This window comes from Gobio gobio, assembly GCF_949357685.1.
Source record: "Gobio gobio genome assembly, chromosome: 4".
Classification (NCBI taxonomy): Eukaryota; Metazoa; Chordata; class Actinopteri; order Cypriniformes; family Gobionidae; genus Gobio; species Gobio gobio.
The window spans coordinates 30,409,686-30,434,771 of record NC_137100.1 but is presented as its reverse complement, the minus strand read 5'-3'; the positions used below and the strand labels follow the sequence as shown (position 1 = coordinate 30,434,771).

Below are 25,086 nucleotides of genomic sequence, written 5' to 3'. Positions count from 1 at the left end.
TACTAAAACAGACACTTATTTATTAACATTTATTAACATTTTTATGCTTTTATTTTTAATTTTATAAAAGTTGTAATTTATTGAACCATGCTTGAGACAGTCACACAATAGGACATATGTGAGATTTTGCTCAAAAATGTAAAAAGTCTAAAGACAAAGCAGTTTTTATAACAACAGGTCCATGTAAGACAAATAAATGTTTAACCATTTACTGTATTTTAAAGGATGACAATACTAATTATTAGGGGTGTAACGATTCGTTTTAACAACGATTCGATTCGTATCACGATTTGAGGTTGTCGATACGATTCAAGGACGATATTGGTTCATTTAGAACGATACGATCCGAAACGATTCAGTGACTTGAAATCGATTCAGTAACTTTTTAGCCAAAAATTGTGTGACTGAAATAAATATCTGGATACTGCTCAATGCAGGTGAAGTTTCCTAGATTCCTGTTGTTTCTTGTAAGGGAATCAGGTATCAATTAATTATGGATATAAACAAACAAGTAAACAACAATTAATGGCAAATGCATTCAAATTTTATTTGAATAAAGTGCAACCAACAGTTTAGGTTGAATTAAAAGGAAGTTGACCTTTTCTGCTCTCATTTTCAATTTTCAATACATTTTCAATAAAAGCACAGTAAGTGCAACCAACATTTCAACAGTAGGTTAACCTGCTACTTCTGCTTTTGTTTTCCAACATAAAAATATTACAATATTAGTATAAAAAATAAAGTGCAACTAACTACTCTTCAGGTTTAATTAATAGTAGGTTTACCTGCTATTTTTGCTGTTGTTTTACAACATTAAAATAATACAAATACAATATTAATATCAAAAATAAAGTGCAACCAACATTTCTTCAGGATGAATAAACTGGCTGAACCTGCTACTACTCTCAGTTTAATAAACAAACAATATTTAACAAAGATAAAATGTAACCAACTACTCTTCAATGACTCAACAGATTTCTTTTTCAAAAATATCAACATGATCTGACCGCAGAACACTTCTCTGTGCGTTCACTATGTCGCCAGCTGTACTACAAACTCGCTCTGCTGGCACACTGGTGTCAGGAATTCACAGGTAACATTTAGCAAGGGTTGAAAGTACAGGTAAAACGTTACTAACTTAGCTCTTTCTCCTGGTGGCTTGATAATTTCTCGCACGTTGGCTTCTCTGTCATCCGCCATGCTATGTTTTGTTTTCTTAGCGCTGCTGCTGGTGCGTGCGTTGCGATGATGTCACAGATAGGCAGACTTAATCGAGTAACGTTTAACGGCTTTATCATTAAAAGTGCTAAGAAAAAATATCCATATAAAGTCTGACGTGCTTAAATCCAATGCGTTATTTCCCATGATCGATACAATCGATTGATTACCTTTTAAAACGATGTTAGATCGATATATGTCGTCCGGAAGGCCATCTTGCAGAGCACAGATCGATGTAGTTAGATCATAGGAAAATAAATCGATACATCGATGTAGTAGATGAATCGTTACACCCCTACTAATTATATTCCTTTTTATCTTGTGTGACAGTGAAAATGCCATCTCACGACAATAACCCATTTATTTGAAATAGAACACTTTTGTAAAATAATAAATGTCTTTACTTTCAAATTAATACAATCTTGCTGAATAAAAGTAAAACGTCTTACTGACCATTGATCGACTGATGATATACAGTGAGGAAAATAAGTATTTGAACACCCTGCTATTTTGCAAGTTCTCCCACTTAGAAATCATGGAGGGGTCTGAAATTGTCATCGTAGGTGCATGTCCACTGTGAGACATAATCTAAAAAAAAAATCCAGAAATCACAATGTATGATTTTTTAACTATTTATTGGTATGATACAGCTGCAAATACCTGAACACCTGAGAAAATCATTGTTAATATTTGGTACAGTAGCCTTTGTTTGCAATTACAGAGGTCAAACGTTTCCTGTAGTTTTTCACCAGGTTTGCACACACTGCAGGAGGGAGTTTGGCCCACTCCTCCACACAGATCTTCTCTAGATCAATCAGGTTTCTGGCCTGTCGCTGAGAGAAACGGAGTTTGAGCTCCCTCCAAAGATTCTCTATTGGGTTTAGGTCTGGAGACTGGCTAGGCCACGCCAGAACCTTGATATGCTTCTTACAGAGCCACTCCTTGGTTATCCTGGCTGTGTGCTTCGGGTCATTGTCATGTTGGAAGACCCAGCCTCGACCCATCTTCAATGCTCTAACTGAGGGAAGGAGGTTGTTCCCCAAAATCTCGCAATACATGGCCCGGTCATCCACTCCTTAATACAGTGAAGTCGCCCTGTCCCATGTGCAGAAAAACGCCGCTTCACAGAAGGGATGGTGTTCTTGGGATGGTACTCATCATTCTTCTTCCTCCAAACACGTTTAGTGGAATTATGAGCAAAAAGTTATATTTTGGTCTCATCTGACCACATGACTTTCTCCCATGACTCATCTGGATCATCCGAATGGTCATTGGCAAACTTAAGACGGGCCTGGACATGTGCTGGTTTAAGCAGGGGAACCTTCCGTGCCATGCATGATTTCAAACCATGACGTCTTAGTGTATTACCAACAGTAACCTTGGAAACGGTGGTCCCAGCTCTTTTCAGGTCATTGACCAGCTCCTCCCGTGTAGTTCTGGGCTGATTTCTCACCTTTCTTAGGATCATTGAGACCCCACGAGGTGAGATCTTGCATGGAGCCCCAGTCCGAGGGAGATTGACAGTCATGTTTAGCTTCTTCCATTTTCTAATGATTGCTCCAACAGTGGACCTTTTTTCACCAAGCTGCTTGGCAATTTCCCCATAGCCCTTTCCAGCCTTGTGGAGGTGTAACATTTTGTCTCTAGTGTCTTTGGACAGCTCTTTGGTCTTGGCCATGTTAGTAGTTGGATTCTTACTGATTGTATGGGGTGGACAGGTGTCTTTATGCAGCTAACGACCTCAAACAGGAGCATCTAATTTATGATAATAAATGGAGTGGAGGTGGACATTTTAAAGGCAGACTAACAGGTCTTTGAGGGTCAGAATTCTAGCTGATAGACAGGTGTTCAAATACTTATTTGCAGCTGTATCATACAAATAAATAGTTAAAAAAGCATACATTGTGATTTCTGGATTTTTTTTTTTTTAGATAATGTCTCTCACAGTGGACATGCACCTACGATGACAATTTCAGACCCCTCCATGATTTCTAAGTGGGAGAACTTGCAAAATAGCAGGGTGTTCAAATACTTATTTTCCTCACTGTATGCCGATATGGGAAGCATCAATCTAAGTATTCATGCACCTCCTTGCACTATTGTTCAGCCCATTCCTGCCTCAGTTGTTATACAGGAAGCAATTAAAATATTTACTGCCAGATTGTGTCTAGTGCATTCGTTCTAGTCATGAGAGGTTTTACAGAGCAAGCTTCAGTGTTCTGACAGTCCGACAGATCCCATGGGGAGAATGGGATGGGTGGAAAAGTGTGTGTGTGTGTGTGTGTGGTGAATGGCAGTTACAGGGTTTAAATGTGGGGGTTTCCTCAAACTGGCTTCGTCTACCAGTGGCTTACCCAGATGGGATCCTCACAGTTTCTCTTCCTCGACTGTGTGGTGAGACAAATCACTTCACTGTGACAAGACCATTATCTATGTCTTTCCCACACTTGCTGCCAGTAAACAACTGAAATTTGTCAACCCATTTCAGACACCAAATATCTTTTTTTTTTTTTTTTCCTACTTAAGACTTTTCATAAAGTGCGTTTGGTGGGTCAGAATTGTTCTACTTCATTTCTTTTCCCACCAAGCTCTCCTTGGGTCTTTCATTTTCAGATAACACTATACGGCTTATCAATTAGCCATGGGAATACTGTGTGTCATTCGACCTTAAAGAGCATCTCTCGGTTCCTGCTGATAAGCTCATGGCATATTGGTCCACTCAATATCAGCATGAATGGCTGAAGGAAGCCATTTAATGGCCATCCTTGGCCATGACATCACCTCACAAGTCCCTCTGGACCATCTCTACAACTGGAGACACAAGACTACTAGAGTAGTGACCGGCTAGTGGATATCCAATCTAACTCTGAGTTAGAACAGCTGGTCCAGTCACCGCTCAACAGATGGCTGTGCATAAACAGTGGATGAGGGTTAGAAAATGAATTCGGAGGGAATACATTAAGCCACTAACAAGATCATTTGACACATTCATGCTAATTTGTTGTTATTACGTCTCTTTTTCAATCTGGAAACTGATTTGGTAGCTATGGTTGAGCCAATTGCTGCTTTCCTGCTTTCTGTTGTCGGCATCTATTAGGGTGAGTTTTACAAAGCGTATCGGAGTACCTCCCTGAAACATATTGTTTCCTCCTTTACGGTTGTTCACTCGATTGAAAGCATAGCGGATGAATGATTTCCCAAACTTTCACAGGGGATGCTCTGGGTCTTTGTTGTGCTGATTTCGGGCAGTGGAACAGCTGTGGAGGCTTCAGGATCATAGTGAGCAGAGGGAAAATTGATTTTTAACGCATTTCAGACAAAACCTGGTGGGATGATTGTGCTAAAGCCAACGGTCCTGAAGCAGTTAAATGAAATGTACCTGAGTTTGTATATGTTGTAGGGCTATTCTACCAATTTTTCTATCGATTTATCGGATAAGAAGTACTTTTTCTTTATTAAAGAGCGATACTAAATATACAAGAGAAAATAAGACCGGTATCTTAAAATTAACAACTCATTTGTTTCCTTTTTAGAAAAATGTGAAGTTTTATTGCTGAACTTGCATACATTAAAGCTGCAGTCTGTAACTTTTTGCGCTCTAGCGCTTCATAAACAGAACTGCATGCATCTTGCGGAGGAACATTACAGCCGGAGTTACTTCTCTCTGTTTATGGCGAGTCACGTGCTCCTCCGCAGCGGTTCCTACCAGTCTGTGTCCATTGGATGACAAGCAGAAAGGTGTGCCTATTCCATGCATTTCCCAGCCAAATCCACCCCCTCTCTTCCCACCCCCTGGAATGGGCCCTTTCTCATTAGCACCTTGCCAGCTCAAGTGGTTAAGCCAAACAAAACCCTTTAGCCTTTAAGCACAGCTCTAATTAAGGCTGGCAAGGTGTGTTTAGCATTGGAATTTCTCCTGCTTCTTTGTAACTGCTGTCTAAAACATTCCTGTAGTCTGTCAACAAGGAGCGCCCTTTGGGTTTCCAATGATTTTTTTTTTTAAATCCGTAAACCGTAAATCTTAATTTGGCATTAGCATGTAGGTGTGAAATGTAGGAACAAAACATCCTTTGAATTATTAAATTTAAGCAGTAACTATTTTTATATATAATATACATTTAATATATATATACATGCATATTATTTTACAAGATTTTAAAGATATTTAAAGCTACACTGTGTGATATTTTCTCCCATCTAGCGGTGAAAAGGTATATGACCATCCGGTGAATATTAGTTTCTCTTCCTCTCAATTCCGATTTCGTTTTAACTCCTACGGTGGCCGATTTAGTCCAAGATTAATATGGCTTCCAGTTCGACCTCGTCCACATTCGACACGGTGCCATCGAGTGTTAAAACGCAAAAGGCGAAGCTTGAATTCACGGATATGTCCCTCTTTGGCTGATGTACTTTCAAGATGGAGGGGCAACATGGCGACCCGCATTCAAACCCATTACCGTATGTATTTTCAATGGCATATTATAAACTTACGAGAATTACTTTATTACTTGAAAGAAGTAAATATACATTAATGAGCACATATATTTCTGAAAGAACTAAGTGTTTTTAGCTAAGAATAAACAAAAAAAGTTACACAGTGTAGCTTTAAAATAATAGTGGTCTGATGTATTTTTAAATGTTTCTAATTAATATACATTACTATAGATAAACTATTATAAACTAATATTTTATGTATAATATGCATGGAAAATAGATTGTATTAAATGTGTGTGCAAATATCAAAGAACCAAACAATTTAATCTTAATCCTGCACTATAATTTGATATGCATTCTGATGAATAAAGCGTGGTAGTGCAGCATTCTATGTCCGTAACTCTGGGAGGCTCCCTTGGCCTCCAGCCCTCTCAAGGCTCTTTATCATGAGGAGAACGGCCGCTGGGCCTCTCAGTCTGCCTGGCTCCACTGGAGAGCTAAACAAATATCTGGCTCCAGCCTGTCCTTGGTCAAATGCACGCTTGGACAGAGGTGTGGAGATGAAAAATGCACATTGTTTTATTCAGTTCCAAACGTGGTAGAATAAGAGAAGTAGAAAAAGACAACCATCTGTCGGACAAAAGAGGGTAAAGATAGCAAGCGTGTGTAGCTGATAGGGACTACCCACTCTCCTCATATACACCCTGTGGAGTGGAAGGGCTGGGTCATTGTTAAATGAAGCAGTGAGTGTGCTCTGCAGCTATACGTGGAGTGAACATTTCACTTCGGGTGCTTTCATGCATGTTTTACATGACTCGAAAAAAAAAAAATTTCTCTGATGGGAGCAGTGAGACAAATGGACTGTCGGTTTTTCGGTATGTATGTTTTTCTTTTCATGTTTTAAATTGGTAATTTAATTGAAATTAGTTTTGTGATTTCTTGGATATGGATGAATCTTCATAGTTTTGTATTTGTGCCTCGGGGGGGAAATGAATAAATTAATATTATTAATTCATTTTAGTATATTTATGTGCTCATTTACTGCAAATGTTTGAAGAATACCGGCCTGTAGATGGCAGTGTTGTCAAAAATGCACTTGAATGCACTTGATTTAGTCTGCATTGAGAAGTTAATACAGTCCAGAGTGTCTGTTGGCTTCAGTTAAGTGGAAGTGTATTCACTGCTGTATTTCTGCTATTAATGAGAAGAGAAGTTGAATAGAAAGTGTGTTGTGTTGGATCCTCTTGGAATATATATATATATATATATGTGTATGTTTATAATTTATGTTATATATATATGTTTATAACCTTTAGTTTATTTCTTGTGCACTATGATTTCAAGAGTTTAAAACTGAACTCCAGATCAAGCTAACAGAGAAAGAAAGTTTCTTGTTTTGTCTTATTATTATTTCCCCCCAAAAAAATCCTAATAGGCAGTCTGAATTCTGTGACAGGCTGATTTTCAGAGTTTACGGAAATAAACCCATAAAATCGCAGAGAACTGTAAACCCAGTAAAATGTATGTTAACAGAGGATTCTTTTAACTTAATAGTTCCAAGAGGATCCAACACAACACACTTTCTATTCAACTTCTCTTCTCATTAATAGCAGAAATACAGCAGTGAATACACTTCCACTTAACTGAAGCCAACAGACACTCTGGACTGTATTAACTTCTCAATGCAGACTAAATCAAGTGCATTCAAGTGCATTTTTGACAACACTGCCATCTACAGGCCGGTATTCTTCAAACATTTGCAGTACTAATACTAATATATATATTAGTTTTAAATTATAAACATTTTTTATATATATAATATTATTTACTTATTTACTATATATATATATATATATATTAGTAAATAAGTAAATAATATTATATATATAAAAAATGTTTATAATTTAAAACTAATATATATATTAGTTTTAAATTATAAACATTTTTGTATGGAGCTGACCACTTCATTTGGTCAGCTCATTACCTTTGACAGAATGTTACTCCTTGTAAAATATTCTGCTGTTTATATTATCTATTTATAAATCTGTCATTACTGCAAGTAATTTTCTCTCTCTTCATGACCTCTTGACATTAGACTCTTCAGTAGAACAGCGGTGTTGTAATGTTTTCAGATTATTCATGAAAATTAATATGCATGATTTACTAGCTCAACAATGTCAGATGTAAGAATGAGTCTTGCTATATACACTGCTGTTCAAAAGTTTGGGGTCAGTAAGATAAAAAAAAAAAAAATGTAAATTGACAAAGTGACAGTAAAGACATTTTTATAATATTACAAAAGTTTTGAAGTAGTAAAACAAATCACTGTTTCCACAAAAATATTAAGCAGAAAAACTGTTTTCAACATTAATAATCATAAGAAACGTTTCTTGAACACCAAAGCAGCATATTAGGATGATTTCTAAAGCATCGTGTGAGACTGAAGACTGGAGTAATGGCTTTCCCATCACAGGAATAAATTACGTTAAGTAAATAATATTTGACTTGCATTTTATAGTGTATATTTGATCAAATATGCAGCCTTGGTGAGCAGAGACTTCTATCAAAACACAAAAAAAATCCCACTGACCACAAACTTTTGAACCGTAGTTTATCTATAATCTTTCATTATTAAGGCATTCCACAACAATCTATTAACCCCAATTTCTCTGTCAGCATGACGTACGAAGGTCAAAAACCTCTTTAACAACACCAGATAAGGTGGTTTGGAAAGGCGCAAATGGACATTTCATATAGTCTTGCATTGAATCAGACTAGGGTTGTGCGATATTGAAGAAAAATGCGATATGCGATATGATATTGCTTTAAGTGTGTAAAATCTATTTAAATTAAATTAAAAAAGTATTTAAAAACTGAGAATGATACCATTTATGTGTTTCACATTCTTTCTGGGAAAAGAAAGCATTGCACGTCCAGGTAAACAAAGACACTTGAACTAGGGTTGGACAGTTATTTTTGTTATTTTAAACATATCTTTGTTATTAAAAATTTTAACTAAAAGCAGTAGCATTACCATGAATTAAACACTGATACATAATAAAACTACAAAGGTTATTCAGCCAAGAGCACTGAGTGATTTTCTCTTGTTCTTTTGTTGTTTGACAGACAGCGGCAGGTTTACTGTATTAGCAGGTTTACTGTATTTGGGGGATTTACTGTATAAGCAGGTTTACTGTATAAGCAGGCTGTCACTTTACGACCTAATGTATGGATCCTATTGACACTCATTCGGTTTCTTTCCCCGACTGATATTGTTCACTTAAAGTATAACCGACTATGTTTACATAAATACTCATCAAAACAGCCATTTTGACTTTCACTCTGTGTGTATTTGACAGTTTGAGTGTGTAACAAGGCACGAAACAGAACTGAAGGGATCACGCGCTTTCAGAGAGGCGGCTTTTGTGCGCGTCAGTGTGTGTGGCAGACAGCGCGCGACTGCAAGGAGTTGTTTTTTTGCAAGCTATTGCGTTTAATAACTCTTTTTAATGTCAAGCAAGTCACATAAGTAACAGTCGTGTGCCCAGTCTATTCTCTGCTATATGCGTCGACCTAAAACGTGCAGTTTTCACAATGCTGAAGTAGCCTATTAAAATCATTCCGATATTGCGTGCCCTTGCGATATGCATATTGCAATATGTACATTTGCGATATTTTGATAATTTCGATATATTGTGCAGCCCTAAATCAGACTAATTTGTTCTAAATCCTGTCCATATAATATGCTTTTTGTTGTCATCCTTTAAGCTTTAAAGTAGTTTATTGATTCCAAAAGTATCAAAAATGTATTTGTTTACTCCACATATTCCATATATATTGCACATACAGTTTTTACATTTCAGGGCGTATATGAAAACAGGAAGAGGCTATAGTAGCTTCGAGTGATGTTCTTGTTACTGATAAGCAAACACTTTGCCTTCACTTACTAGTGAATCTACAGCTGTATCACAGGACGCCGTTTAAGGCGAACAGACAAGAGGGTGATAATGATAAAAATAGGGTCTACAGCCCATGCGAACGGGTCTGTGGTTGTGATTAAGTCACTTTCTCTTCAGGGTTCTTTATATTTAGCTGACCTAGATCAGGTTTGGGACCGTTCAGTCAGATCTTCAGTTTAGAACTGGCTGTCTAGTGCATCAGCCGCTTGCAGGAGTTTGCACTCACAGTTTGAGGTTTGACTCTGACTTTTCCAGCAAGTTGATGTCGAATTCTTGGAATATCCTGGATGCATTTGATTCAGATGAACCGGGTAATGACAATATGGTTTAATTATTGTAATTATTTATTTAATAAACCCATGCAGCACTGCAGCGTTTTAGTGTTTGTCTAATTATGTCAAGACGATTTCTTTAGGTTTTACATTGCTTAGGCTGAAAAAACCGACAGAATAAAAGTGGTCTGCAGTTTCAGAACCCCCTCTGTGCCTGTCAAGGTAATTATAAGCTTTGAAGCTGAATTTGGAAGAAGGGGGATCAGCATAGTTGTCGTAAGTAATGGTTGGGGGCATTTGAGCCCGGGTCAGACCTTTGGCCCCCCTGCCAGAAGCTAACATGAATGCACAGGTGTGTTCAGCCCCACTCTTTTCTGAAGTTCTTTAGTTCTGGCTTATTCAAAGCCCAACGCTATAATGAAATTCAGCTGCCTGCTTTCATGGTCAAGTTGCTGCTGGCAAATCCCCCTTTTCCCCCAACTCTTGTCTTCATAATGACTGTGGCTGATGGGAAGGGGGAAATGCTGTTTATGAGTGTACATTAGGCTTTTTTCCCACTCTCTTAAACACTGGTGTGAAGGATCAAAAGGGAGTTTGTACATGTGAGTGTTTCGAAGGGCATTATGAATTTTAACTTGTCTTTTGCTTGGTCATAAATCTTGATTTTCTGACAGGTTGTGTCACATAATAGACCCTCACTGAAAATTATCAATGGACACACACACCTGCAGCTCCACCTCAAACTACAACAGCAATATCCGAAACGGCCTTCCCCTGAGGACGTAAAGATCATGTTACTTTGACCCATTATCTGGAATTTTGTGATAACCGCATGAGGCTCTCTAGGTGGTCTCGAGTTTAGAGTGTTTAGTTTGAAAAGCTTTTTGGATGGTGACTTAAACTTAAGTAAACTTAAAATCTGTTATATCGCCCCATATCACTTGTGTTTTGTTGAAGAAATAAAAAAAAGAGATATTTTTAAACAGGTGACCCAGCCTTCAGTACTCCAAAATGGACAAAACGCATTCAAGTAGCCCCCCACTCCTGTGCTGTATTTCAAGGCTTTTGAAGCCATATGATAGATTTGTATGAGAAACTGATACTCTTCCCCTCCATCATATCTGTCAGATACATAGCTGTCACATAGAGCTGCATGATTAATCGTTAAAAGATCTTTATTCAAACACCCACGCAATCTTAATTCTTAATGTCAACGATTCGGCTGTGTCTATTAAATCTTTGACAAGTAGCCTACGATCATTCAGATCTGCATTTCTGATGCCGCTGACCCAGAGAGAGCAGTTGTCATGTTTAGGTATGAAGCCGCTTCACAAACAGTCTTTTCAACCACACGGTATCATTATTTCTTTCTTACAATGAATTAGATTATCACACAAGTACTGGGAGAAAATGTTATAGTTCGGATATAAACACTGATGTCTACGGCAGTGATCGAAAAGAATAAATCGCCTTTTGAAACTTGACACTTCAATGAAAGATTGCATCAATTACATTATTACGGCAGTAATTGGCGACAAGTGAAATAAAAATGTATTTGTCATTGAATCATTCATTCGAGATTAATGTAAAAACGCTAATTCAACCAGTAATGAAACAAGTGAAGTCTTTCGAGTCATTGAATCATTCATTCAAACAATTTAAAAAAGTATCATTCAAATGTATTCCTTTTTTTGTTTAGTTGTATTTATTAAACAAAAAAGTGCAGCTCTACTGTCACATATATTTATTTGTTTCTTCTTTAAAGAAGTCACTTTTTCTCGCCAAGGATGCATTTATTTAATGAAAAATATAGTAAAAACGTGCAATATTATTATAAATATTATTGCAATTTAAAATAACTTTTTCAGCAGCCATATGATCATTAGTTTTCAGTGTCATATGATCATTCAGAAATCATGCTAATATGCTTATTTGCTGCTCAAGAAATATTTCTTCTTATTTATACATTTTGATAAAACATTTTAAATTCTACTTTTGAGGCAAATACAGTCTGGTCAATGAATAACTTTAATTTTGAATGGTAAACTAGCTACAATTTATGTATGCCTCAATTACAGTAGAAATATAGCACGACATTCAATGTTTTCCTCTAACAATTTACAATGAATTCTGTGGAAGGTGTGGTGAAAAGAGCAATTAAATTAATGACATGCGACGAGGAAAGTAGGTGTGTTTGTACATTTTTCTAAAGCAATACACCTTACCACTCCCATTTTAAATCGGTCTCCAGCAATGGAGGGTGTTTGTGTTTGTGTGTATATGTGCGTGTTTGAATTCAGAGCCTTGTACGGACCTGCACTCCATGTTTAAATGCTGCCTCTGGCTATTGTGTTGAGTCAGATGACTGCCTCGTCATGCTACCCTGCCCTCACCTCTGGAGATGTGCTATACCTCCCACTAGCATGCCACATTCTCTTGTGTAATTCCTGCATATCCTGTGTGACATACCTGGAACAAGTTTATGAGAACATCTGCCCTTGCCATTAACAGTTGACTTATAAATTCAGTGGCATCTGATTCAGATGGGCCATATCGCATGTCCAGAGGTGTTGTCTGTGCATTTCTCCTTCCATTTTTGTTTTTGAAAAGATTCACTCCGTATTCTACTAGTACAGACTTTGCTTACTGGGTGTTGAGAACAGGGAGTGACACGGAATGAGTAAAAAATTATGAAACACGCCTTTCCGTTTCTTTTCGCTATCAGTAAGAAGGATCTACCTGCAGTTACACGTCAATCTGTAACAGGCTGACCCTGTTTGCTATTAACAAGCAATCTTGTTGATGCCATTGCGCCAATAGAGAACTTTACATTGTAAGAGTGTACGATTGGACCTCTTGTGCTTTACACCTAGGGTCTCCTGTTAATGCTCTGGTCACTGATCTGTTCAACACGGACGGATGCATCCTTTCCTCTTATAGGACTGGTGACATCTGAGAAAGTTAGCTAATCTTAGCTGTAATATACACTCCACTTTGCGTGGATGCTTTGGCTTATAAGTGACTGCAAGGCCGTTGTTACTTCATTCCCTGTGACTAGATGTTGAAGACGTTTAATAATGACTGAACAAGGTAGGTGCGCTTTTTAGTCTAATGTCACATCTGCATGCATGCACTTTCTCAGCATAACAAGAATATATCTAATGCGTGTACATTTTTGTACCTGAACTTACCCTTGAAGTGTTTTTGTCTGTACAGTTCGTTATGCAAACTAATCTGCATGACATTTTTAAATAATCAAGCATTCTGGGTTTAAAATATACTTGAATTTAAGCCACTCATTCATTTTAATGGCAGCATTTTAGCATGTTTTGACAAGCTCAGAGTTGACTTTCAGCCACACATGCATATTTTCATCCAATTAACATGTTACATTTTTGCCTCTTTGTTGAGATGGAGTGATTATCTTTCTTAAAACTAAACAACTGTCTATACAGTGTTGAATGTGTCTCATTGTTTGTACAGACTAAGGTGATTTATTGATGAAAAGTTGTCCTTTGTCTTCTATTCATATAAAAAAATAAATATATCAAAACTTGTCTGCTGAAAAAGACATTGCACAACATTTCTAAGGGGTTACCTCAGTTTGGCTGTGAACTTTGGCTGTGCTGTATGTTTCTGCAAAAACTGAGCCCTGCTGTTGTTGTAATATGTGTGTTTGTGTTTTTTTTGTGCAAGATGGAGGAAATTCCTTAACACGTCCTGTGTTTCGTAATACTCCGGACTGTTCCAATCATTGTTTTTACTAGCTTCCCAAGTCTGTGTTCTTCAGAGAACATGGAAGACCTCCCACTGGTTCCTCTTCCTGCCGTTCTTCCACCAGGGGTTTATGAGACCCACCACTGTATCTGCTGCACACATGCGTATTTGCTGCTCCGTCATTGCTTTGCTTAAACAATACCGATCTGCTGCCTAAATGCTTTTAAGTCATGCTGAATCTTAGTTCTTGATTTTACTGATGCTCCAACATGTAAAGATAACTGGCTTCTCCTTCATACAAAAACAAGTTTGTTATGGCACCAGATATGTAGTTTGAGATGGTTACAGATGGTGAGCTGTTTGCCCAACATGTCTGATTGGTCGAGTTGGTCCGTCTTTAGTTCCTTCCAGTCCCAGTGCTAATTTAGAATGCAGTGCAGTTTCATTTCAGAGCTCTTATAAGGTGAAGAAGTATGCGACTGTGTTAGGCTATCAGTCGGTTTCTCATACAATAGCTTTTATGACAAACTTCTCTCTTTTTTAGGGGGAACTATAACATTTATAAAAATTTTTACAAAAGCTGTCACAAGGCTAGTTTCCATTACAGATTTGAATAAAAAACTATTGCAAAATGATGCCTTTTCACGATAAGTGAAATCGTTTCACTGGCGACGGATGTTGGTAGGTTCATGTATATCGCAGCCACCGCACTAGCCATTATTTTTAATTGAAGGAGACGTAGGCATGTTATCCAAGCATTAATGGCAAGGAAAGTCCCTTATACTTGGGAGCGGTCACATATTAATTGTTTCTGGGAGGTTATAGTATGCGATTTCACAGAGGAACTGTTAATAAAGAAAAGTTAATGAATAGTTTAATAAAGAACTCTCTCTGTCAGTCTTCTGTCCAAACATACCACGCCAACTTTAAAGAATGATCGACTTTTACGTACGCCAGGTGACCTGTAAATGCGGAAAAACAGTTTTGCAAAATATCCCTTTTTCGAATTGCCTAAAAAACCACCTCATGCGAGCAATAACTTTTTTTTGCGATTTATATTGAAGTTTTTGCAAAATTGCAGTGTTTCCATTGGGTGTATTTTCAATCCGCAGCTACTGGTACTCTTTCAAGGGTACTAATATGTACCATTTAGGTACTAATATGCACCCGTTAGGAGTAAATAAGGTACAAAAGTTCACCTTTTGAAACCGTGATGGCTTTTGTACCTTTTTTTGAAAGCGTAAGATTTGTCACAAGGTTATTTCTACATGCCCACCATTTGAAGGTTAGAGCTCTATTTGTTGTTAAATATTAAATGACCTCAATGAAAGCTCATGTTTTGGTTAAACTACCCACAAGGTTTTGGAGACGAGCACAAAATTGCAACACTGAGGTTCGTCACTTTGGTCTCACCTATATCAGAGTCCATGATTTGTTTTGTGAACTTCACATTGACTTTGGATTGTTTGTAGTATATGTATAATATGTGTATTTGTTGTTGTGAATCATGCATGTGCTATTGTGTCTGACATTTTGTGTTTTTGTTGTTTTGTCCAGTTTGCAGGTTGCATGGCAAGCTGATTTGATGCATGACATTTGCATGAGTGCATTCAGGCTCTCTGTGGGATTTCGAACGAGTGTCTGCGGCCATGGCCCAAACCATGCACGTTAACGGCAACGCCTCAGGTAACACCCCTCCCTTTTTAATTAGCATGATTGTCTGTCTGTTCTGATCGCTAATGAATCATTAGTGTTTAGGCCTACAATTATTCTCAGTGAAAACCTGAAGTGTGTAATTTCTGCACCAGTAGAGTCACCAAATGGAATTGCAAAAATAATACTTGCTTTCAAATTGGCTTCCCCAAACACTCCCCCTAAACAGTCCCACCCCAGACTCACGCCATTGGTTGAGCCAGTGGTTCTTTGTTGGGCTGGTTGTTTGCGATGCGATGAAAAAGAAGGTATTTAAATATCGAAAAATGTACACACTTCAGCTTTAACTTTGCCAAGTGAAGACCCAGGTGAGCATTTGAATAGGTATATGAACATGACTGAACATATGCTTTTGAGTTTTGAGACATATTTTTTCTGATTGTTGAGCACTGAGGATTCAAACCCATGATTTTTGCACAGTCCTGCATTTCTTAAACGGGACAGGAGTGTGATTTTCACAGCATGCTGTGAAATATTTCGTGTTAGCCCTGCCGGGCTCCGAACACTCAACCACAACATTAACACACTCCACTGCACATTCCTTCTGACAATAAAGTGAAAGAACAACACCTTGAGTAATAAAAAGAACTGTTATGTCAGTCGCTTTATATTGCGCGATGCAATGGAAATAAATTAAATGAATGGGTTTTGCTCCTTTTTTTGCCATGCAGCCAGCTTTTGTTGACAAAAGGTCATTTTGATGGTACTTTAATGTCAAGCAGACATGTTTTTGTTGTAGATTAGGGAAATCAGCTTCACAAAACTAACACGGTCAATAGATGGCTTCTTTCTTCATGATATTGTATCTCCTTTGGGCTTTTTGGTTGTCTGTCAGTGAACCCTGACCTTTTGATATTTATACAATGAAATTCAGGTCAGTAAAAAGCCTAAAAAAGATTTGGTGTTGTCTTGGACTCTTTCCATATGGCACCTCCACAGAACACAACGGGCCAGAGCACTTGGTGTTAAACAAGGCTGCCAAGCTGTGCCATTATAAAGTCTAGAGTTCTAGCTGATTAGCATGTCAAGATCGAAAGGCTTGGACGTGCTAAATTGTTGGACACTAGTATTACGGGTACTTGATTACTGTTAAGTTACAATGGTCTTCTTTATTTAAGCAATCTGGTACCTCATTAACCTTTTTAAACATATTTTCAGTTTCTTTGTGTATTGAATGTCTGCAAAGTCAAGCTTTCATCCTGATCTAGAGTGTAGAAACTTGTATTGAACATTTAGAAGTGTTTATAGCCAGGGATCGAACGTGACTGCTAAAATATTTAGTATCAGTGCATAATTTGAGTACATGAATTCGACATTAGGTACAAGTTTGGTACATAAGCTCAAGATGGAAGTTTGGTGGCTTTTAGTCCATGTCTGTTAGCTTTGTGGCTATCTGTGGTGGAAGTTTGACAAAATGATTAGATATTTATATTTAAAAACTTTTTTTTTTTTTTTACATATTGTGCCCAGAAAAGAAAACGGTACTCTTCAAGCCATTTCATGGGGTATTTAAGGTTGTTTATCAACTGAATCATTCACAGCACGTCTGAAAACGTATGCAGTAAATTATGTAATGATGAGTGAAACCAGGACTATGATTCAGCCCTATTAATTGTAATAATTTGAAGCCTATTGTCTTTAACAATCCCCTACATGTAATATTCCTTCAGATATTCTTGATTCAGTTATTGGCTGGATTAGCATTAATCTGCGGTGTACTGCGGGTTTAGTTAATATAGATGCTTTAATACTGGATCTGTTCACCTTTTATCTTGCTTGCTCTGTTCTTTCATGGCAGGACTATTCTTAGAGATGCTCCTGTATCTGTCCCAGCACTGTTGTTGTGCTTGTTTAATGGCTCTGCGTGCTTGTTAGTGTGTGTTAGTTGTTAGTGTCTTGAAGATGACGTGGATTTCTGGGATAATTAAACTGGAAGGCTGACGTGGTTTCCATGGGCCGGGTCAGGAAATACCAGGCCAGAGTGAGAAAAAGGGCCTCTGTTTTCTCTTCTCTGTGTGTGTGTGTGTGTGTGTGTGTGTGTGTGTTTGAGAGAAGACTCTGATATGCCCAGACCAGTAATGCTAGCCTGCTGCAGTCAAACTCCTGTCCCAGTAAGTGACAAAACAGTATTATATTCAGTGCTCTAGGCATTTAAATGTAGACTGAATAAATGGCCATTAAGTAAAATGGATAAAGTGTAGTAGATACTTAATTACTGATATTCATGACAGTTGTGTTTTGCTGATTTTGTATTTTCTCAGGATTCAAGCTGCTCTGTTGTAGTTTATTTTTGAAAGTGACTCCATTGGATGATCTTGTACAACAGGTTTTTGTGGGAAGATGTTGTCCACCAGGCAATATCACACCCCCTGTCATATTCTATAGCATCAGTACAGTAGGTAGTGCTGTAACTTGCATTGCTATTGCACTGGCAAACGTGTATTGTAAAAATCTGGAGGCCATTGATATGTTTTTTTTAGTTTTTGCAATTCAAAGTCTGAAATGCCTGTATAAATTCAAAAGCTGACTGAAATATCCATACATTCACAAGCGCCAACTGGGCCTTACAGTTATATTCAACTATTTGTATAACTACAGTAACTGTGTTGATTCTTGTGTGCAGCTGAGTAATAATATAAGCCTATGAACCCAGTGTTTTTAGAACTGTGTTTTTAGAAGCTTTTAGAAAGAAAAAAAAAGTTGCATTCATTCTTTATCGGTTTTACTTGCTTATCAAGTGCTCATATGTAACTGTTTAGGTTAGTTTCTCACATGTTTTGTTCTGTTCAGGTAAAAGTAAAAAAAAATCTAAATGTTCATTGCAAACAAATGTAGTCTGTGGAATGTACATGGGTTAGCTGTTGTTAAATATATTATGTTTGGGAAGTGGCTAGCATATTCTGTTGGTTTGAAAGTTCATAGTAAAATTTAGGAAAGTAAATTATTGGATAACCTCGCGAAGAAATCTATAAGGTTTTGTTTTCTCACATGATTTCCGATGCGTTTTCCTGCTGCACATATACTGTGAAAGATAACTTTGGTGTATGGAGGTCATTCCTGACATCCTGATCTCTCAAATTTCCATATAGGTTTTGTGGTTCGCAAAACAAGCTGATTTATGTTTGTTTTTCCTCCTACATCATCGATTTGGGCATCTGAGGTCAGATTTTAAAATAGATGTCTATTTTCATTGCAGCAGATCTCGTGCCTAAGGTGATTGTGCGAGATCCGCCGAGTTTTCATTGTGTTATATGAGAACTGAAAACATTGTCCTCAGGGGTTTGTAACTGGTAATGAATACTCTCAAGAGGATTGTATTGGAATACACCTGAAGTGTAATATAGGCAGAACATAAAAGAGGCCAAAAATAAATCGGAACTACAGATTTTAGATAACAGTCTTGTTAAAATGTTTCTAATTTTGCAAGACAGCACGGTTTCTGGTGACAACGTAATGCTGATCGCGCAAATATTTAGCAGCTACTTGATGACATGTCTTTGGACATTTAGTCAGACAGTTTTTGCTAAACACAGTAGATAAGCCATGACCTTTTAAACTCAAAGATTGTGAGTCACACTTGTTCTAATTCTTCTCAGTCCATCTCGCTCTCTTTTTTTTATTTTAGTAAAAGCAGTGCACAGACCAAGCAAGAAAAATAACAGGGCTGTCTGTGGACATCTATTTTAAGTTGTTTACATGACACTAATGTTACATTTGGTCAAAAGTGGATGTCTTGTGAGAATTTCGAGAACGCACACCGTCCTGTCCATCTGCAATTCCAAGTTAACATACAAAACAAAGGAAACAATTCTATATTTTAGAAATATTCCTATGGGATTCCCCAAACCATTTTCTCTACCAAATCAGGCAATTTTTTTTAACCTTTTTTAAATGTTTTAGACTGACAACGTCACTCCTAATGTTTGCTGATTGTACTCAACACATTCCCCCCCTAATATTAACAAAATCCATACATTTTATAAACCCCATTTACACAGGGCTCTTTCTGCTCAATTTTGTCCAGAAATAACTTTGTGACAACAGAGATGCCAAATGATTGTGTGTCACGTTTGCTTGTCCATCTGTCAGAAACACGAGTCTTTTTAAATTTTTCTCGCTTACTGCCATATCCTTGCTTTTTGTTTTTTAGCCAATCACGTAAAAAAAGTTGCATCAACCCGGTAATTTGTTTCTTTTTCTTGTGGCAAGGACTACAACTTGAAACCTTAGCCTGCACTAACCCTAACCCTAACCACCATCAGTTTTGAATTTAACACTGGCGGAGTGTGCTTATGTCTTTATGATTTATTCTGTACAGTCTTAGTTTGGTCTTTTTAAAATATTTTACTTGCTGCCTGCCGGTTGCTGAACATTAAACCAGTCTAGTTTATACGGTTAAAAGTGCTTTCCATCATAGAGTAAGTTTGCTTCATTACGTTGCCTGTAGCATAAACTATTTTGATCTGAACATCCTCTAGGCTTTTTTTTGTCTGATGGTGGGTAGTGTAATTCTAGACTGCTAAAAGAGAGTGTGGGTGGATTATTCTTGGAGACGTTTCTCACACCGCTTTCTTTCATTTCCCTTGCTTCTCACTCGTCCCTTTAGTGTCACAGGTTTACAACCCCCCTCCCGGTGAGGTCAGCTCTCAGCTGCCTAAGTGTCTGTTCCTCGTACCAGACGAGCCTGTCTCTCTCTCCATGACATTGCTGTTGTGCTCTTGCTATAGTCAGCAAAGCTAGCTGGTGTGATTAACAAGCTAGCGATTGTTGCTGTGCAAATACAGTAAAAGAGGTTTTGTCAGTGCTATTGAATGATTGTTGCTTGGCTAAATAAAGAATAAGGCTTTTTATTTTGGTTGGAGTAACCTATTTAAAAAAAAAAGTCTATTTTAGTCTACTAACCTTGTAGCCCTTTATAGTTATATATATAAAAAAGCCATATTCACAATATATCCTAGTGTTTTTATTTGTAATCCTGAACATAGTTCACATTAAGGAGCAGCAAAAGCTTAACTGAACCTTGTATTATGTGTCTGGTGAGTTTAGGCGCCTTAATATGACAAAGACATGCCTGGAAAAAGTGTTTAAAAAGGACCACTGTTTTAAGGGGTTCCAACGTGTTTAAAGAACACTTTCAGAGAGGCAAGACAGAAGAAACAGTGTAAGTGCTGCATGATTGGTAGAGGCAGCTAGCCTATCACAGACGGCGCTGAGCTGGGCTAAGTTTACACCAATAGTGGAATTTTTCCCCTTATGGAGTGAAGGTTGAGAAAGTGCTCAGTGAGTGAGGGGAGGCAGCCTCCAGCTTGTTCTAGTTATAAAACTATTACGGCTTGTAAGGGAACAGGCGCCGCTGCATGAGGATTGCTGTTTGACTTTGGGTAAGTGACGCTTAAACAATGAGGGATTCGGTTACCTTAACCTTCTCAAAACCTCTTTCAGTTAAACCTATATAGGCAATGTTGGAATGAGTGTTACATGGTCAAGTAAACTTTCATGCATTTTACATATGTCCTTAAAACGTACCAAGAAAATGTTCAATGGTTTGTTGTTTGTACTTAATGCACTGTGTCTGCTCTCTAAATCATCTGAAAGTGTCTTGGCTTTCAGAGAGTTAATCTGTCTAACTGACGGCAGGAATTCTCTGTCCGTTGTGGAATTTGGACTGTGATATAAGCTCTGTTGATGGATATTCATTGGCTTCTAGCTGAAAAGAAACTATTAACGTTTTTGCCATTCTGTCAAGGTATTTCTTGTCTGTTATGTAGTGAGTGAGTGAAATGTTTAAAATATCAGACCAAAATGATCTTTGGGTAGAAAGAAATATTTGCTTGTTTTCCCTCAACCCCACCCCCACTTGCCCCCACCTTACAAATGCTCAGCAAACACATGGAGTTTGTTTTGCAATGAAATTGTGTGGAATATACTTCTTTACACTTAGTGTTGGAAACCGATAGATGGAAAGGTCAACTTTTTCTTTTTTAGTTAATGGTTTGACTGTTCTTGGAAAAATCTTACAATTAATTGTACTAGTGTAAAGTGGTGTTGGAATGACTGACTCACACTGTTATGATTACTGGGTATGACAGTAGTGATCACACCGCTATGACACCTTTTGTGCCTGCAACCATAAGAGTTGGTTTCAAACTTTATAAATATGACTTAATGTCCTAAGGACTCAGACTGAAGAACCATTCTGTCAAAATGAAGATTTCTGTTTTTAGAGTAGCTGGCTTTTTAAATCCTTTCCGGAAATTAGTTTGTTTTTGTAAAAAAAGTAACCCATTTTAAGGACCGATCATATACATAATTTTGTATATTTAAAATGTATATTTTTGTATCAATTTAATAAATTGTACAATGATTAGATAACAACTAATTTCACTCTCTGTTTCTCTTTGTTGCAGAAAAAGATGATGAAGAGAAGGACCCTTACTGCTTGGAAACCCCATATGGTTATCAGCTAGACCTGGACTTCCTTAAGTATGTTGATGACATCGAGAGGGGCAACACCATCAAGAAGCTAAACATCCAGAGGAAGCCAAAAGTGGTCAAGTCTGTGCCTCCTCCTCGGAGCAGTTGCAGTGGCCAGACTGAGTGGACTTCAACAGACTCCTTGTCCTCTTCCAACAGCGATGAGTGCAAACAGTCACTCGTCTACCTCACGCCTCAGAACCAGGTAGCCCCCCCTGGCCATACTGCCCAAGTTCATGAAGCTCCCCAAGCCTTTGTGAACGTCCCTGAGACCAAGCAGCTGCTGCCACCACCTTCTCCCCGCCTTCTTCGCCATAACCCCCAGGTGGAGAAAACACTGATGGAGACTCGAAGGCGACTGGAGCAAGAGCGGCTCCTAATGCAGCCACCAGTCAACGAGCCGCCTCGCAGGCGACTGGCCAGTTTTGGCGGAATGGGCTCTTCCAGTTCTCTGTCCTCTTACAGTGGCTCCTATGGGCCAAGCCAGATTTCACCTAGCTCACATTCTTTCCAACATAATGGACATTTAGGCAATGGCGAGTACAACCCCTACTTCACATCGTCTATGGGTAGTTCGATCCGCCATAGTCCCCTCAGCTCAGGAATGACCACACCAGTGACCAATGTTAGCCCCTTGCACCTCCAGCACATTCGAGAACAGATGGTAGTGGCTCTAAAGAGACTAAAAGAACTGGAAGAGCAGGTAAAGACCATCCCAATCCTTCAAGTCAAAATATCAGTCTTGCAAGAAGAGAAGAGGCAACTAGTGTCCCAGATGAAGAACTCCAAGGTAGCAGGGCAGAGTCAGTGTGGCGGTTTTAGGAAGCGCTCATATAGTGTTGGCAGTGCTGATCAGTATGAGCCCCTGACCCAAATCAGGACAGGCTCTGAACTTCACATTGAGGAGATTGAGAACACTGAGCACAGCACTCAAAGGCTACAGGAGTTTAGGCAACTGACAGCTGGAGTGGAGGCTCTGGAGAGGAACATACAGGATAATGGTGAGGAAATAAAGCACAGCTTACACCAAACAGAGCAAAAAACAAACCAAATCATCCAGCGGTGGAGCCGTGAGAGCAAGTCCATTGGTGTCGGGGCTGATGAGAACATGAACGACGTGGTGGTTTACCGAAAGTCGTCCGGGAAAAGCAGAGATGTGGCTGTTGGAACAGAGCAGGAGGTGAGGAGCACAGGAGTTGGTGTGACTGAAGCCATGCTAGGCATGAACAGTGAGGTAGAAGCTGAAATCGAGATGCAGCACCAGACCATCGAAGCTTTCAAAGAGAAGATCTACAGACTGGAGGTCCAACTTAAGGAGACCACACACCAAATGGAGATGGGAAAGTTAAAGCTTCAGCTTCAAGTGGCTGGATCGAGGAAAAAAACAGACAAGGGTGTGATGGCAAAGCCAGAGATGTACAGCACTTCAGTGGAGGCCAAAGTGTCCACAGAGAGCCAAGGTGTGGGCAACCATGTTGAGTTTAATGATGCAAGCACAAATCATGTCCAAAAAATGAATTCAGTAGGAATTACTTGCAGACCAGATGCAAGGCATGTTTTGGTGGGGCCAGAGTTGCCATTGGAGCGGTGGGTTGTACAAGAACGTGCTGAGGTTCAGGATCAGTGTGTCGGCAGGCAGGTTGTGATGTGCAACCAGAGTGTGGGAGTGGAATTAAATGTATGTGAAATGGGGATCAACACTGAGTTAACGGCCGAAAGTTTAGGACTTTGCAAAAGAGAGGCTGAACAAGCCAAGGAGTTCAGGTCTATTGGATGTGGAGATTGTTCAGTGGATGTAATGATCAGGCCCATCATGGAGATGGCAACCCAGAGCTCAGCAACAGATGAAGTTCACAGAACTGACTTTGGAGTCATGGTTTTGCCCATGTGTGCTTCACAGTACACAAACACAGAAATCGAGACAATAGTCAAGTTAACTAATACAGACAAGGTCATTCTTACTGACTCCTGCACTAATACGCAACCATGCTCAAAAGACAAACAAGTAAGCACTGTACCAGTGGAGACTCGTACAATAGCCATTGGGGATGGTCTTGTAAAAGATGTGCCGGCCACATTGAAAACGCGCTCCGTTTCAGTAGGTACTACAGCATCTGAAGAGGTTATGCTTGATAAGTCAGCATCTTGCAAAACCAAAGAGGCTGGGGTTGGTCACATGAACATACATGAGAACTTTTTAGTCGGTCAGAAGACAAGGAACATTGCCTGTGGCCCATCTCAGTCTCCTGACCCGACCCAAGTTAAGAGTATGTCTGTGGGATCAATGTCATCAGCAGAACCTGGGGCAGGTGTTGGACTTGATCACTACATAGAGAGAGTGCAGAAGCTCTTGCAGGAACAGCAGATGTTGCTTGCTCAGAACTACAGTGAGCTGGCAGATGCATTTGGCCCACCTCAACAATCCCAGTTTAGCTCCATCAACAGTGAGCTAGTTACTACTCTATCATCCATCAATTCAGTTATGAAGTATGGAAGTGTTGAGGAACTCTGCAATGTGGACCTTCTAAGGCAGCAGGAGGAATCAGACCACACAATGAAAGGTTAGTTGCTGTTTGCTTGATCCCTATATGCTCTGTGTTTAAGAAACCATGCGGATTTTTAAACGGCTTCTCTTCTCTTCTCTTTTTTTTTGCAATGACCTCATTAATCCGGTCTGTTTTTTTCTGGGGAACTCTTGTGAAAAATATTTTATTTTAATGATCATTATGATAAATATTTCACTGTCTTTTTTGGTTACTTTTCCTTTTACATTTTGGAACCAAAGAACATAGAAGCATATAGAAGAAGAAGAATATCACTGAATGTTTAGTATAAAGCACGGTTGCTATATTTACACTCCGGCCCCTGCTCCTGCTGAGTATGTTGAGGAGTAGGGACGAGACAAGAGGGTACACGGTGCGTTTGTGTCTGTAATGATGCCTGACACGATCTGACAGGACAGAGTTTTCTCTGACCCTGAAAATGCATGGGGGGCTTTGGATCTAATCCAACAGTGATCTCATCTCTTTTGGAAGGCAGCAGCTTGTGCTAAAAGGCTAGTTGTTGTCTTTGCTGATGCTGATTCATATGTCCACTGTGTTATGTAATGGACAGAAGCCTTATGTAAAGACTTTCTCTCTCTATAAGGCCAGCCTCATGAAGCATATCCAAAGTTTCTTTAAGTATGTGCACAAGTACTGTTTTTATTTCCAGGAATGAAGGCTTACAAATTGGAGGAATCTAAAAGTTCTTAGTCATGGTCTTGCATTTCTCCCTCATCTTTTATTTAGAAATACCAG

At 38.7% G+C, this 25,086-nt stretch overlaps 1 protein-coding gene across 6 annotated transcripts in view; it reads left to right on the top strand.

The window, feature by feature from the left end:
• Positions 1-25,086, top strand: part of kank1a (KN motif and ankyrin repeat domains 1a) — a 62,750-nt gene that overhangs the window by 27,544 nt on the left and 10,120 nt on the right. For 2 of the 6 annotated variants that reach the window (XM_079815065.1, XM_079815067.1), the window contains exons 1-3: positions 12,604-12,973; positions 15,158-15,286; positions 21,721-24,348. In XM_079815065.1, the coding sequence (XP_079671191.1) occupies positions 15,250-15,286; positions 21,721-24,348 (2,665 nt within the window). In that variant the 5' untranslated portion in view covers positions 12,604-12,973; positions 15,158-15,249. Of the gene's footprint in view, positions 1-12,603; positions 12,974-15,157; positions 15,287-20,560; positions 20,695-21,720; positions 24,349-25,086 lie in introns of those variants that run through there. The other 4 variants (XM_079815064.1, XM_079815066.1, XM_079815068.1 and 1 more) reach the window with 2 other exon arrangements.